This window comes from Peromyscus maniculatus, chromosome 4 (genome assembly GCF_049852395.1).
Source record: "Peromyscus maniculatus bairdii isolate BWxNUB_F1_BW_parent chromosome 4, HU_Pman_BW_mat_3.1, whole genome shotgun sequence".
Classification (NCBI taxonomy): Eukaryota; Metazoa; Chordata; class Mammalia; order Rodentia; family Cricetidae; genus Peromyscus; species Peromyscus maniculatus.
Genome location: NC_134855.1, coordinates 22,465,010 through 22,481,661, shown reverse-complemented (window position 1 = coordinate 22,481,661; position 16,652 = coordinate 22,465,010). Strand labels below are relative to the sequence as shown.

At 39.0% G+C, this 16,652-nt stretch overlaps 1 protein-coding gene across 2 annotated transcripts in view; it reads right to left on the bottom strand.

The window, feature by feature from the left end:
• The window catches only part of Arhgap15 (Rho GTPase activating protein 15), a 599,688-nt gene that overhangs the window by 568,104 nt on the left and 14,932 nt on the right, over positions 1-16,652 (bottom strand). Inside the window, exon 2 of one of the 2 annotated variants that reach the window (XM_006974294.3) lies at positions 3,802-3,982. The exons of the other annotated variant lie outside the window; for it this stretch is intronic. Coding sequence (XP_006974356.1) covers positions 3,802-3,982 — 181 coding nt within the window. The remainder of the gene's footprint in view (positions 1-3,801; positions 3,983-16,652) is intronic. 2 annotated transcript variants of the gene reach the window in all.

Here is a 16,652-nt window from a genome sequence, read left to right as displayed (position 1 = left end):
TCCACTTCAGGACAATTTATCCAAACAAAGCTTCAACCCTAACTATAAGCTTGATTTGAAGTAAATATGGACATGCCCTACAATCTCATAATATTTCTCAAAAAGTCTGCGAAACAGAAGGCTTATATTTTTAGTAGTGATTTTTATGTCTGCCTTTTTGGCTAGCCACAACTTTGGCAAGTATCCTATAATGACAGAAGTAAGAAACAAAAGAAAATTGTTTCCTCTTTTTTTCTGATAATACATTGAAATGAAAAAGAGAGAGAGAACAGAGGCAGTGTGTTAACGGGGGTAAGAGGAATCTTGTATGTTAACACTTAGGGATGGCTTGACCTAAGTCCTCATCTAAACACCAGTGAAAACATATTTCTCTGTTCATGATGGCCATGAATGTAGTAATGCCCTTCTGTGGGTTTGCAGGATGGAAATGGTGAATATTCATGCTTGTCACTGCGGAAGACACCAGCATTAAATGCTGAAATGGCTCCAGCCTGCAGATCCTGTGTTTGCAGCTTCCTGATTTGGACTGTTTAAACTGTTCATTAATATCTATTTTAAACTGTCTGGTAGACTAGAGCATCCCTATGATAAATAGACATCGAAGTGCACTGAACCTTTTGTACCAGCTATTTGCTGAATTACACATTGGCCTTTCTGCCCTTTGACAGGCAACTTCACTTGCTCCATTTTTTTATCCTTGCTGTCTGCTTTTCCAACTAGTGTGTTCTGGAAAACAAGCTACCCTCCTTTCAGAGGCCTCACTATGCATCTCAGGATGGGACAACAGATCACTGCAGAGACCAGGAAGCTTCCTTCCCACTCAAATGGAATGCTCCAGATTTCTTTAACGGAGAGGCAATTGTCTTGCAAACTGCATCCTTCAACACCCAATAGTCCTACCTGTCCAACATTCCCTGAGTACCAAATCAACTTCTTGAAATTTTGATATTAATTATTTGATGTTTAAATAGAAACACACACACACACACACACACACACACACACACACACACACACACACACATCATTCTAATGTCATATGGGGTACCTGTGTGACTGAAATGCTTTCCTAAAACATTTAGGTCATCAGAATTCTCAAATTTCCAACTAAATTCACCTGTTTGTACTTCTTGGGTTTAAGAACTACATTAGCATTTCAAAATCACTTCAATTTTCAGAATCTTAAAGGACTTACAAATGACAAAATATTGTATGCTATAAGTAAACAGTCATATAAAAATACTGTAACTCAACAAATGAAATTGTGAATTAATGAAAACTTCTATTGATTTTACCTTAAAATATTAAAAATAATAATGAAATCACTGTGAATATCAGACAGCTTATGTTATCAGTTAGTCCAGTAGTTTAAAATGAGACTTTCCAATAAACAGATATTATAAATAAGACATTTTTATTAAACAAGCCACACAGCCTATGTGTAGCCTTTGAGCACCTAATGTTTCTTTTGTAGAGATTTTCATGTATGTGTCTCTGTTGAAACAAACTGCTTTGTGCAAACATGCATACAAATTTTTAGGGTACATCTCCCTCCCCCTTCCAAATGCGAACTCTCCCCCTTGACCTCACACCGTCGCCCAACTTCTGAAAAACCAAGCAGATAACTTTAACAGGCTTGTTTGAATAAATATGCCAAAATACTTTACATTCTGTCAGTATCTAGTCAGAAAATTGTGCATGGAAAAAAAGATGAAAAGAACTGAGACAGAAAGAAAATTAGTGCCATGGCAAGCTTTCAATACAGGATCTCTGAGCCAAGTTTTCTCCGTGAAATGACATATCCTCACTAAAACACCCCTTTTATATAATTATGCACTGAGTACACATAACCAGAAGTAACTTTTATTTTTGTTCCTTATCGAGGAATCCATATTGCTCAGACTAAGGATGCGGAAACAAAAGCTGGGATAATTACAGCTAATTTAACTTTGGAAAACTCTTTTTCTCCAGCAGTCCAGCATACAACCCCCCAAACTAAAGTTATGTAACAAGGTAATACCAACAATGAGAAACTGCATGATCAAATCCTGCCCAAAAGTGAAAAATGCTAATTTTGTCTCATTTAGCAGCTGGATACAGAAATGCTCATTAGTTTTAAGAGGGTTAATCCTTTTAACTTTTGCATATTGATATGCCAATTATGCCTAATTGTACAAGAGGCATCAGTCAAGGTAATAGTGCATAAACACATGAAAGTTATTAAGTACATCCCAACATGTAATAAAGTAGGTGTTAATTGGTAGCTGAGTTCTGCGGGCTATTGAGGTGGATAATTCATTGAGAGATGGATCACTTGTAATTTCTCTCCATAATTCCTTTTGCAGTCTCATGCTGTGATGTTTTCATGCTTGTCAAAAACAACTGCGGCATAGTGCCTTTTGTTAAACACAGCCAATAAAATATGTTAGGCATCATTAAATATACTTAACTTTTAAACTTTTCCAAAGGTACCGTTCTTATGGATAGAACATATAGAGAGTCCAATAATTGACTCTAACCACTGTCTTAAGTTCATAGTTGACAAACAGCTAGCTGTTTTTAAAGTGAAGGCAGCTAACAGTGTTGTGCCTCCCAGCAGACAATTGTTGTAAATGAGAAAGTCAATAAAGGAAAATGCTTTTCTCACAGTTACCTTATCTAAGGGTGGATTTCTCACTCCCCCTGTATCAACACTGGCTTTCTCACATTAAGTCTGTCTACAACACCTGAGGAAGAAATGATTAAATTCATATATTTCTCAACCCCCTGAAATTGCTGTGAGTTAATTTTGCACTTGAAATTCAAGTGAAAAATGGAAAATAAATATAATTGGTAACATTCTACTCAGTAAGTTTACCTCATTTAATAACGCAGTTAGGGAGCTGAATATTTCATAGGCCCCTATGATATTAACAGAATACTCAATTAATAGCTCACATGCTTCTGCAGGGTGACTGGGACTCATGGTCTGTCCCCAGCTAACTTATTTCTCCCTCTTCCTCTCACTGTGACAAACAAAATAGATCTGGGGTCCAAAAGAGTGGCTAACATTGCATAAATAATTTTGTAACATTCTATGGCCTCAGCTGCAAGTTACCACCATTATGGTAGAAAATTAACCAGAGGAGACTCATTGCAATCAGTGGGTATAGTGGCTCAGGATGCGTGCAGGGCCAGGGACACAATTGGCAGTAGAGTTCATCTCTAACTATTTTATTTCAAATCTTTCTAATGACACATTATCGAAACAAAATGGCTTCCTCTCCAAACCTTAAATAGCCACACCATTGCAGCCGCTTGGAGCCTGCTGCAAATCAAACCACAATTTCAACTCTTCTCTATTAGGTTAGGGGGAGATTTTAAGAAAGAGATTTTTCACATTTTTTTAGTTGTTGATTTTTTCCCCTCAGTTCATTCTTAGCTAATTTTAGCCTCTGGCTTTTCAAAGTGATGTACTGTATTTGGAAGTACAAACGCCGCATGCTAGCATAACCTCATTATTTTTATGACAATGAAGCATGATAGCAGACGCCCTTAAAATGAGTCAAAGGTGCTCTTCAGCCTGGCTCCACATCCCCTTTATTGCTCTGGATTAGGCCCAGCTCTGCTCTTGTAACTGGGGATATTATTATGACTATAAGTAGGCAAGATAAAATCCATTACAAAACAGTTTTCTGGTGCACATTAGATAAACAAACAAAACAAAGCTAATTAGCTGGGGGGTGTTGTTTTTGTTTTTGTTTTTGTTTTTTTAAATCTGTCTGCTAAAAGGAAGTGGCATGTTTGGAGTATTTGACTTACAGGTTCAGTGACCTTCTTCCCAGCATCAGTGAGGATCATGGATTTAGTTTGGCTCAGCCTGTCGTGGTGGCTGTTGGCATTTTTGATTCTCATTTGCACCACTCCTGTAGCTTGGTGGGCAGAATTCTGTGTTTCCAACGAGTTATCACAATTTGTAGATGTCTGCACACTACAGCTTATCCTGGTAAAACATGAAACATTATATTACTATAAATACATACACTTCCTGTGAAAATCTATTAGTGAGGAGACAATCCTTTTAATCATCAAGTTACTAAAATCCAGTAGGAAATAAGACAGTTGCCACTTGGCTTTTAGCAGCTCTGTCCTCCACCCCCACAGATGACAGATGTTTGTAAGCATCACAGCTCCTATCTGTGAAATATCTAATTTTATTAGAAACTTCTGTATAGGGTCTGGAGAGATGACTACGACCACTAAGACTACCTACTGCTCTGGCATAAGAACTGTCTCAGTTTCTAGCACCCACCTTGGGCAGCTCACAGCCTTGGCAGTTATTCCAGCTCCATGGGATCCAACATTTTCTTCTGGCTCCCATGGGCACTGCGTTCATGTGCCCAACCCCATCCCACCCCACACACATTTTAAAAATAAAAATCTTTTTAAAATAATTTTTTGCATTTTGCTTTATATGTGTTGATGCTTTGCCTGCATTATGTCTGTGCAACATGTTCATGCAGTGCCCATGGAGACCAGAAGAGGGTATCAGATCACCTGGAGCTGGACTTAAAGATGGTTGCTAGCTTGCTGCCTAAGGGCTAGGAATCAAATCCCCATCACCTGAAAAAACAGCCAGTGCTCTTTACTGCTGTGCTATCTTTTTAACCCCCCAAATGAAATCTTTAAAAAAAGAAATTTCTATGTAATACAGTCTTCTGTCTAGGGAAATGATGGTGCTAACTCTTCACTATTACGGATACAGGCTTTTCATTATTTACATCACTGCCAGTTTTGTATGCACATTGTGTGTGCCACTAGCACTGTGTGTGTGTGTGTGTGTGTGTGTGTATGTGTGTGTGTGTGTGTGACAGAGAGAGAGAGAAAGAGAGAGAGAGAGAGAGAGAGAGAGAGAGAGAGAGAGAGATAAAAAAATTATATGAATCAAGTAGAATTAACGTCAGAGAAAAACAAGCGGACCTAATGGACCCCTCTCACAATATCCACAGGGAGAAATTAAAATTCTTGTGTTCATTGACACCTGCCTACTAAACTGTTTGCTGCATTAGTTGAACATTATATTTAAGAAGAATATAATGAAAAAGAAAAACAGCATTTACTTATTTTTCCTATACATTTTATTTATTTATGATATATATTCAATAGAAAAAGGCTAACGGGCAAATCCAGCGTAGGCACACTTAACACAAGCAGCTGTGAGGGAAATAAAGCAGACTCAGGGCAGCACCTGAGGAAGAACACTCTTCGCCTGTCCCCCCAGAACCCCTCCTGAGAACACACCCTCTAAATCTAAGGGAACATTTGTGACGCAAACACAGCTTCCCCGATGCACCTTGATGACCTTTTCCTAGCCTGACCATTGCGCTATCAACACTAGGCACCTGGGTACAACATTACACAAAGCAATGACTCATCAATTCCAGAAGGTAATATAACTTAAAAGAACAGTAGTCTTACATTAGAGGAGTCAAGAGTATTGATATCCATGGGTTTGAAATGGGATTAGAATCGTTATAGAGATCAAGAAAAATGGGCACTAAAATATGCAGCAAAGAATAAATTGGGGCTTTTTGTTTGTTTGTGTTTTGGCTTGGGACAGGGTCTTGCAGATCCTAGGCTTTCCTTGATTTTGAGTTCCTAACCCTTCTACCTCTACCTTCAGTGCTAGGATTACAGATATGTACCACTGTGCTAGGTAAAAAAAAAAGTATTTTAATATGAAAAAATAGTGTTATTTTATAATAAATGGCAATTAGAAAATTACAACAACTAGTTGTGCAGTGGTGGTGCATGCCTTAATTCCCAGCACACAGGAGGCAGAGGCAGGCAGATCCCTGAGTTCAAATCCAGCCTGGTCTGCAAAGTAAGTCTCAGGACAGCCAGGGCTACACAGAGAAACCCTGTCTTGAAGCACCCCCATAAAAAAAGAAACTTATAACAGCTTAAAAATATGTCCAGATTTTATTTACTACATGGTAGTCAGTCTTCACAATAGTTCATTTCCTGATTCTCTAAAATGCCTATGAAATAGACATTCAAATCATTTGTTATAGAGGAGATAAATGCAAAGGGACTAAGGACTTTCCCAGTAACACTGGCAAAGAAGGTGAAGTGTGCACATAATTCCAACCAAAGCAGCACAGAGGAACAAATTCTAGTGCATCTATACAATGAAAATAAAGGGGTGGAAACTCAGCAGGTAAAACACCGCTGTTACAGAGGCCCCACGTCCTGTTCACACCCCTTATATCTGGCTGCTCACAACGGCCTTTAATTCCAGCTCTAGGGTGGTCCAAAGCCTTTGTTCTCCAAGGGCATCTATACTTGTGGTGCACCCATCTACCGACACATATTCATGTACATAGTTCAGCATCTTAAAAATGAAACCATCTATTCACAGACACTAAGATGAAGAATTGAAAACTCATTCTGTTTACTGAATGAAGCCAGTCCAAAGGAAAGGTGGAACAATTGGAAGCGTGGTAAATGGTTGTGGTCTCACACATCTGTAATTACAGCACTTGGGAAGCTGAAGCAGAAGGGTGATGAGTTCTAGGCCAGCCTGGGCTATATAACAAGAACCTGTCTCAAAAAGAAAAGAAGAGCATTTGTTCTGCTGTCTTATTAGTACAGTGTTCTAAAAGAGTGCAAACCGACACGGGACAGAAACCCAAAGAACAATTGCTTACAGAGGAAGAAGACAGTGGGGGCAATAATAACCTAGCTATTATTGAATAGGAGGAAATGTGGGAGTGATAGGGATATTAGTCTTACTGATTAAATGTTGAGATGGTCCCATGTTCATGTAATAAAATGAATACATTGTACACACTAAATGATTATACTCTATCATACCTCAGTCATAATACGCAAAATTATTTAGAGGAAAGTTGTTCAAAGAATTCCTTAGCTATGTTTTTTTTAATATGTCTATGTGAATGTGTTGTAAGACTTATCTGATTGAATATAGAAGCTCTTTCAATGGGTATGTATGAAGGAAAAATTGAGGTAATTAATTACATTTTAATTCATATTAAAATAATTACATTTTACTTTCCTCTAGAAAGGTCTTTTATTTTTTAGTGAAGTTCTCCAAGTACATTCAAAGCTTGATATTCCACATTAATCAATAGATTCAAAGTCTAAGGGTAGGATGTTTGTTATATTAGTGGGGGACTCATTCATGCTGAAGTCTCTGTCTTTTGACTGAGATTATCTAGCCACCATATTTGCATAGCCCCACCGTGTGAATTCTTATACTCATTTTAAAACCAGCCCCCGAATTGCCTAGTGATGTACTACTGTCAAAAGGCAGGGTTACTTAGCAAACTTCTGTCCCGACCTCCCTGATTGCTTAGGGACAATCTCCCTATTTCAGAGCTTTCCCTCAGCTGTATGACTCTTTGGGCCAGTTGCTCTTGATTTTTGCTCTTTTCGCTCCCCTAACTGCTGCTTCCTTTCATCTGGCCTTATGTTCATTTCTTACTACACCATGCGTCTTGTCTTTCCTCAGCTATCCTTGTATTGTAGCCCTCCCTGTCTATAAGGATGATGTGCAGTGAGTCCTGGTGGGTTCCTGAAACTGGACCATGATGAAAATCATGCTTATTATGCTTTCCTCTATGTGTATATATTAGCAATATAGGTTATTTTATGAGTCATGCACACTAAGTGATTATAACACTGTATTGGAATGGAAGTTATGCGAATGTGGTTTCTTTTTCTTAAAATTGTACTATCCTCATGTATCTTCTAGTGACAATGGGAGAAGACATATGCCCAAGTGATGTCATACAGTATGTGTAGAAGGTAGGACTGTAACGTAAATTAGGCACTGCATAAGGATTACACAAAATCAAGTATAAGACGCGGAATGCTGGATCTAATTACGGAGAGGGTTACCAAGCCATTAACAAGTGGGCATCATATACAATGAAGACACTACACACAGGTATGGCTCAGGTTCTTGAGAGTGTCAGAGCAGACAGCATTCAATTTCACCATGATCTCAGAGCAGCACATGGCTTCAAACTTAAGATTTGTTTTAATTTAGGGAAATTTCCATGTAATACTTTCAGAATATGATTGGCTATAAGTAATTAAAGCCACAGACACTCAGGAACTGCTACTGGATTTTCTTTTGCTGTGTTAGTAGTCACTTTGTAATATTGGGCAGGTTAGTTTTTCATCATCTTGACACACACTAGAGTCACCTGAGAAGAGCAAACCTCAGCTGAGGAGTTGCTCCTTCAGATTCACCTATTAGGAAAGTCTGTGGAGAATTTCCTTGTTAATGATTGATGAGGGAGGGCTCAGTTCACCGTGGGCGGTACCACACCTAGGCATGAGGTCCAGGGTGGGTAAGAAATCCAGCTGAGCAAACAATGGAGAGGAGGCCAGTAAGCAGTGTTTCTCCTTAGCCTTTGCCTCTTTTCTTGCCTCCCTTCTTGAGTTCCTCTCCTGGCTTCCCTGGATAATAGACTATATATAAACTGCAAGTCAATTAAACACATTCTTCCTCAAGTTGTGGTCAATATTTTATCTCAGGAACAAAGAAAAACTACCTTATAATTGATCTTTTTTTATTTCCAAGTATTTGTGAGTTTCTCATTTTGTAGAACAATATAGTATTCTGAAGAGGGTTTTTAAAATGCCACAGTCAGGCGGTGGTGGCACATGCCTTTAATCCCAGCTCCCCAGGAGGCAGAGGCAGGTCCATCTCTGTGAGTCTGAGGTCTATAGAACTAGTTCCAGGACAAGCAGGGCCACACAGAAACCCTATCTTAAAAAACAATAACAATAAAAAATTCAGCAAAATCTGTTTTTCCAGACAGGGGTGATGGCACAGTTGGTAAAGGTGCTGAATTCAAATCCTCGTCACCTATATGAAAATCTGAAAGTTGGGCATCATGGGGAGTTGGGAGGTAGATACATGCAGATTCCTGGAGTTCATTGGAAGTCAAACTAGCTGAATTAGTGAGAATTATCAGCTTCTGTTTTAAACAGTCAAGCGGAGCGTGATGGAAGAGAGAATTGCAAGCTCTCTCTCTCTCTCTCTCTCTCTCTCTCTCTCTCTCTCTCTCTCATACTCTCACACACACACATTCATGAACACCTACATGTACACCTACATGTACATACCCACAAGAACACACATCCATCACACACAGGAAAAGATTCCTATCAGCTGAAAAACTCTATTCCTTCAAGATTTACTGAGATTCTTCCAGGAGGTGGGCAGCATCTTAGACATCAGAGATTGTGTTCTTACATCAAATGCCCTACAGTTTTTTGAGAAGGATAGAGAAACATCTCAGTCATTAAATTCTCGAGTCTACTACACTGAGATTGTACCCAGCTTGGGAGAAGATCAGTGTTATCAGACTGATGAAGAGCTAGGAGATGGAGAGAGCAATTCTGAAGAGAAGATCAGAGAGTGCCTGGCTAGGTCAGGCAAGGGCTTAGAGTGCACAGCCTTGCTAACATTTAAGATAATGTGAACTAGCTACCAATGCTTTCATGAAGGGGAAATAAAGTGGGGGCAGGGAAGAGAATAAACTGAAGGGAAACCACGATGAATGTCATAAAGAAAGTGGTGTTTGACTTCTGGGGGTGAGATTGTTAGTGTTGCTTGCCTGTCATCTGATCGATGCATCAATTGAGAACACTTGCCAGAGCTATACCCAGCTGGTATTGTAAACCCTCCAGAAGAGAGTCTGAGAGAGGAGACTTCTCTTGGCATCATACACAAATGTCTTCTGTTGGTTGATTGAGAGGAAAGCAGAATCTCCCCATTGACAGCAGGAGGTGCATAAGGAAGGGGTGGAGGGAAGCAGAGTGATCGTCATGAATTGGAACACAAGCTGTAGTGGTGGGCAAAGTATTTGCAGAGAAGACTGACTCATTCACTACGACAGGAACCACTGACTCCGAGTAGAACTGTTTCTAGATAATATTTTGCAAGCTGTATTTGGATCATATGTAAAGCCCTCTCTTTACCCCCCTATAGTTTCTTATTTCCCCTTACCTTCCAGCACTCTATCCCTCTACCCCACACCCTACCATTACTCTATAAATTGCCTGTTAAAGTCTCTTTTTTTTGTCACTGACTTAGGCATCCTGTCATCTACAGAAGCTGGACTTGTGCAGTTTGCATTTCTATTCTTCCTGACCTGTATCCTTCATTTTTCTCAGTGAATTATTTAGATAAGATTATTCCAATTAAGCCAACAAACATGATGTTATGAAAGATTAGCCAGCTGTCTTCATAATTTTCAAAGAAGCATTTGTCTGAATATCAAAATGGAAACTCCTCTGGCAGTGTGCATCTTTGAATCAGGTAGAATAATGTTTACCAGACTGTAGCTGAAAATTTTCTTGTGTCCCACCGGGTCCACAGCAACTCAGACCCAAGTAAACACACAGAGGCTTATATTAATTAAAACTGCTTGGCGACTAGCTCAGGCCTACCACTGACTTGCTCTTACACTTAAACTCAGCCCATTTCTGTTCATCTATATGTCTCCACGTGTTCTGTGGCTTTACCTGTGTGCCATTACATGCTGCTCCCTGGACGGCAGTCTAGTGTCTCCTCACTTAGTCTTCCTCTTCCCAGAATTTTCCTTGTCTGCTTATCCTGCCTATACTTCCTGCCTGGCTACTGGCCAATCAGTGTTTTATTAAACCAGTGTACAATAGCATTATCCCACAGCATTTCCCCTTTTCTGTCTAATCAAAAAGGAAGGTTTTTAACTGTAACATAGTAAAATTACATATTATAGAACAATTATCAAGCAAGAATTACAATTACAACATCTAGTTTATTTATATTTGGCAAAATTAAAGAAAATATTCTATATATCCTATATTTGCGAGTCTAAATTTCATATCTAATTTATCTCATATTATAACCAGGGAAAATCATAATTATAACTATCTAGTCTCCAACTACATCAAAGACCTCAGAAGGATATAATATCACCTAAGTAAATAGAAAGAGCATTGTGAGCAACTTCCAAAAATCTAGAATGAATACCAGACCATATTGCATATGGCCTTAAGTAAGCTCCATGGAGATGCCATCAGGATTGCACATAGTGATCCATCCTGGAAAATTCCTCCTAGGTGTATTGAAGTGATGCCCCAGTCTTCATGAAATACATTTCTTGATACCAAGCTATATTACAAAACCTGCTCAATCTTTACTCACACTTGAGGGTTCCTGAAGACTTGGCTCAGTATCTGGAAGTAGCTGGGCTAACCCAAGCACTGTGTGCATTTCAGGGCATCCACAAAGGGACATGAAGAGCTCTGTGTCTCTATATTATTCCAAAATTACTGACAGATATTTTAACAGCTATTCTATTGTTCTACCCATGTCTCGACCCCACAAATCTTCAATTATCTAGATTTTATAATGTTAGTGTTGCCTGTTTCTTCTCTGGATGATGTAGTTACCTCAGGCATATTGCTGATACTAGCTGTAGCAATTCTGATTATATTAACTCTTCATTCCTGCTCAGATTGCCCCTTGTTTATCCTAGTCTATGTCATTCACTTAAATCATCATTTTTATTACATAAGATAAGACATTGATGCTTTCTGTAGGAGGCAATCAATAATGGCGAATGACTAACAAAAATAGGGGAGAACAAGACAATTTTGCATGTGTCTAAGATACCCACTGATTTTATAAATCTCTCCCACGAGTCCCAAATTCCCAACTTAGAAATTTAAATATAAAAATTTCAGCCTGGCTTTACTACTCCTCTAGACTTCTGATTTGTACGTACTAAGAAAGCAAGAATATCTTCTGGTATTGCTGAAGTTCCACTTTCAATCCTGTTTTCAAAACAGGAAGTATGATGAGAACACACTTCATCAAAGCCACACAAATGTTGGCTCTGCTCATGAGACTTGATTCTATGGCGTTCTGGGCTCTATTTCACCTTTCACCCTACAAAAGCCCAAAGAGGAGTGAACATGATATGTAATCACAAATTTCATAGATGCTCTGACAATTATTTTTTGCACTGTTAATTATGGGGAAGCTCAGCAGCATGACCTTTTGAGTCTGAAAGTAGAGTTCTGACTTCTATTTCACAACCGCAGCATTAAAAGTAAGAACACATTAAGATATCTTTGAGCTATGAAAAAGTAAAGAGGCCCTATGATGGAGTCTTCATGTTGTGGGGACTCAGCAGAATTGGGCTTGAACACATTGCTTTCTTCTCCAAGTTGTCATGGGCAGTGCAAAGTCCTCCCAGGCATCCCTGTATCCCTAAACATACTTGATGCCATTGTAGAGTCCAAAGTCAGGGAAGACTTAGTCTGGGAAAATAAGAGAACAACGATTCCAAAGTAAATATGTCAGAGATCAGGGAAGTTAAAATGACTACAGTGCAGCCACATTAGATACATATCATAAACTCTCCCAATGAATTAATATGTGTTCCTATGGGTCTGGGAAAAACAAGAGTGATAGAATCAATGTTTGTTGAGGAAAGTAGTTAATATAGTGTGTGTAACTTACCAACACACTGTCAGGAAAAGGAAAACATCTGGCTAAGCTTTTTTTTTTTTTTAAACATGTGTTCCTAGCAATGTTTGGGATGAGGGGTAGTGCACTATGAGTATTTCACAGCAAGTCAGAGAGAGGCACAAAGAAGTGAGGATTTTTATATTTATGTGGCCAGAATTAAAGTATTCCTAGAGATTCATATAGATTTCCAAAAATGTACGGAACACCATATTTTCATTCCATTTCAGAATAACCCTTCTGTTTCCTTCTTATTGCAAACAAGTGAACATCTCCCTTGAGAACAAGATTACTTCAGGCACTTTATATATGTACTCACTCACATACACAAATATGAACTTTTTCATATGACACTGGCTACCACTGGGAGCTTTTTGAGGACAACTATTTCAGAGGCAGATATCACATGCACCCTCAGAGAATTCCTATTTTATGAGAGCCAGCCTAGATTTTCCTTGCGTAGCACATGAGCTACGTGGTCACCCCACCCACAAAAGCCAGGTCTCTTCTGCACGCCCCACCCCCCCAAACGCAGAAAGCCCCTCTGCAGTCAGATCCTATTTCTGTCTCTGCATGTGTGGCACAGACTGACTCTCCGGGTCTGCGAAGAACTCATGGCTACTCCACAGACAAGTATTATTTCTCAGAGAAATCCATTTCAATCCCCTGGAAAGATCTTATGTTGATCTGTGCTACAACAAAGTCTGCTTGTTCCCCTGTGGAAATGACTTGTGGCTGTGGTAGCTCCAGTAATACGTGGCACAACCTTCGTGTCGTGCTTTCCTGACAGGTCAGTAATTAACTTGCATTGCCATTGTTTGCTATTTCTACCACAGCAGCCATTTACCAAAATAACATTTTAATTTCAGTTTCCTTCTCGCTTACTTTCCTTTTCTTTTTCTCCCAGTGGCTTCTACATCTCTATTAAGTCTCATTTCCCCAGACCACTTCCATAAGCTGAGAGAATGCAATAAAACCCAGTTTCAAAAATGTCAAATATAATGAGAAAGGAAGATCACAGTAAAGGAATTTGATCATAGCCAGCCCATTGGGTAACATTCTCTTTGACAGGGCAGGTGTTACATATGGGAGATGTGATAATAAGACATTACATTTCTTTAACCAATATCAGGGAATCTGGGGGTAGGCTGCACTTACTGAAAATGGCTGACAGGTCAGCTGCTTAGAAAAATTGTAATGTTACTATTATTATCTTTGCATTGGCCATTCTAAATGGAGATAATCCATTAAAAATAGAATAGATTCAAAATCTGTATGATAGGCATTTCTGACATCTGTTAACTGTCGGTTATTGGCACCCCCACCTCCCAGGGACTTTAGCAACATTCTCATGGAAATGAAGCAGACAGTTTTAGTCCAAGGCATAGTGAGTCTTCACCCCAAGAAATGGCTTGTTTAGTCCCACTGGTTCTACAGAAATTATGGAGAATCTTTCAGTAAATTTAGGCATAGCATGCTTGACAATCATGGAGTCTGATAAGGGTGTAAAGGAGAATGGAACCAGGGACATTTTCAAGGTATGTCATTAGGGCTGGTGTTTAGGATAAACACAACTTCACAGGAGAAGACATAAATCTGAGCCCCATGGGGTGAGATATTACATTCACAGAAGAAAGACATGTACCTCCACATCAAATGGCAGAGTATGGGTAGCTGGGTAAAAAAGCTAAGTAGAGAAGGTCTGGCAGGGCTGAATTAGGAGAACTGTGCAACTGCTTTCAAGGAATTTGAACTCATCTTATAGTTCTTGGAGACATTTGGTTATTTGTTTAAGGTTATTTTGTTTTACAAAAGATATGGTATGGCCAGTGAGACAGTTCAGTTGGTTAAGCTCTTTGCTGCACAAGCCTGTGACCTAACCTTGATTCCCCAGAACCATGGGAGATTGAGAACTGAGTCCTGAAGGCTATCTTCTGACCAACCACATTTGTGCTATAATATATGCCTAAGCACCACACACACACACACACACACACACAACAACAACAACAACAACAACAACAACAATGAGAAAGATAAATCTGAATACATATTTCTTCAAGTATTTATAAGTCTTACTGTCATGATAAGAGAACCGTGTGACATGAGGGAAAAAGATCCAGGATTTTAGGAAGTACAATTTGGACATCCAAGTACTTGTTTAATGTTTCTAAGGCATCAAACATATGCAGAAAATGGTAAGATGAGACAAGACAGTCAAAGTTCCTAGTGACAGAGGTCACAGGTGCAATTTCATTGAACTAAGAAGACAGAAATTGAGATTAGTGAAATGTCTGGTTTCCTCTGATGCTCAGGCAGGTTGAAAAGCATTGGAAATCCATAGGGCCAAAATGTGAATGCTGATGTGGTTACCTTTCAGGACTGGAAGACATTCTCTGGAATGCCAGTCCCTCAGATACAGAGGACTACACAGGTTTTAACTAAGGCAGTCTTCAGACTGTTTCATTGTTAACTTTGACCTAACTCGGAAAGAAATGTGGAGGACTTTCAATCTCTTGCAGACTTACAGAGATTGAAAATAAAGTATCTCTTAAGAGAAATACCAGCATAGTTGCCCTGCATCCACAGTATTGGAAAACACTGGCGAAACAAACAGAATCTAGATATTGCCAGGGCCAAGCATGTGCTCTGATCTTTGCTGGAAGAGTACCAATTGTAGACACTGCATTTAAGACTATGTTTGCGTCTATTTCCTGGGATTTCTAGGGTGATTTTTCCCCCTAAATGGCTTTGTTGCTGTGGCAAAGTTCTCTGTCAAGTTGGTTAAATCTTCTAGCTGTTGGTAACAGTTATACCAGACTTTATCTCGGTCTTTGCCTGGGCAGGGTTCAAATATAGGGAAGTTGTATATTGCACAATTAGTGTTCATCAGTAATTAACAGTGATCAGTAATGTCAATACAGCTGGCATTTGCTTCATCTAGAAAATTTGTTATTGTGTTCATTATTCTTCCCATAATGCTGATATCTCCAAAGTCTGGATTGATTGAATTGAATTTCAGTGCCAACAGGGCAGACTGAAATGGAGATGGAGCAGCATTGTGACATTCCATTGTTGTGAGGGATGATGGCTGTATCATCAAAAGTTTTTCAGAGGTGTTCCTTTAATATATTTTTAAAATAGCTGTCTTTTCGTCATGAGCATGAAGCATGTTAAATAGCACTAAAGGCATTTTTGCATGTGTGATCATGCCTGTGTTTGTGTCCAGAGCTCAGTTAGTTGTTTGAAGCTGGACACTTTTGTGTAATCACGGCTAAACATCACACTAGGGCACTTGAGATTCATGCTTCTGTCTGTTACAGTCGCCACCTCAACAAAAGCAACTATGATTCTGTCTTCCTCATTTTCCTTATGATTTTTCCATTGTGTTGTCTTCTTTCATCTATTGCTTGGCAATAATTCTTTACTGACCTTGATACAAACCACTTTCTATTGTATACATCTTCCACTTGTGGGTAGCCTTTTCATTCTTTTAATGTTATAATTTTATTAGTATGATCCTTTAATTTTAAAATTTTCTCATATACTCTTCCTTCCCTATTTAAAATTTTTATTTTTTGTGGATGAATGAATACCTGTGCATATTTGTGTGTACCATGCTTGTGCCTGGTACCCATGGAGGCTATAAGAAGGTGTCAGATCCCCTGGAACTGGAGTTACAGATATGAACTGCCATATGCATGCCAGGAGCCAAAGCTTGTCCTCCGTAAGAGCAGGGAGATGCAGAGCTGCAGAACCATTTCTCCAGGCTCTCCTTTCCTCTTTTAATTATCACTTTTTTTTCTTAAATATACCCTGAGTAATTCTAGGTTCACACATACTTGTTTGTATGAAATATTTTACCTTAAATTATTGGTTCTTTAAGTTTTCATTTTTAAAACTGTGATTTAACCTGGAATAATTTTGTGTTTGCTGGGAGATGGGATAAAATTCTTGCCCTATGGATAACTCATACATGTATATATTTGCCATTTTGAATTGAGTATCATCTCTAATGTTCACAAAGTGAAAAGGAACCATGAACTAGTACACCATCTAAAGTGACAGGTTCTGAAGAGCTCTGTTGGGCACAGGTGGTGACAGAGGTGAATAA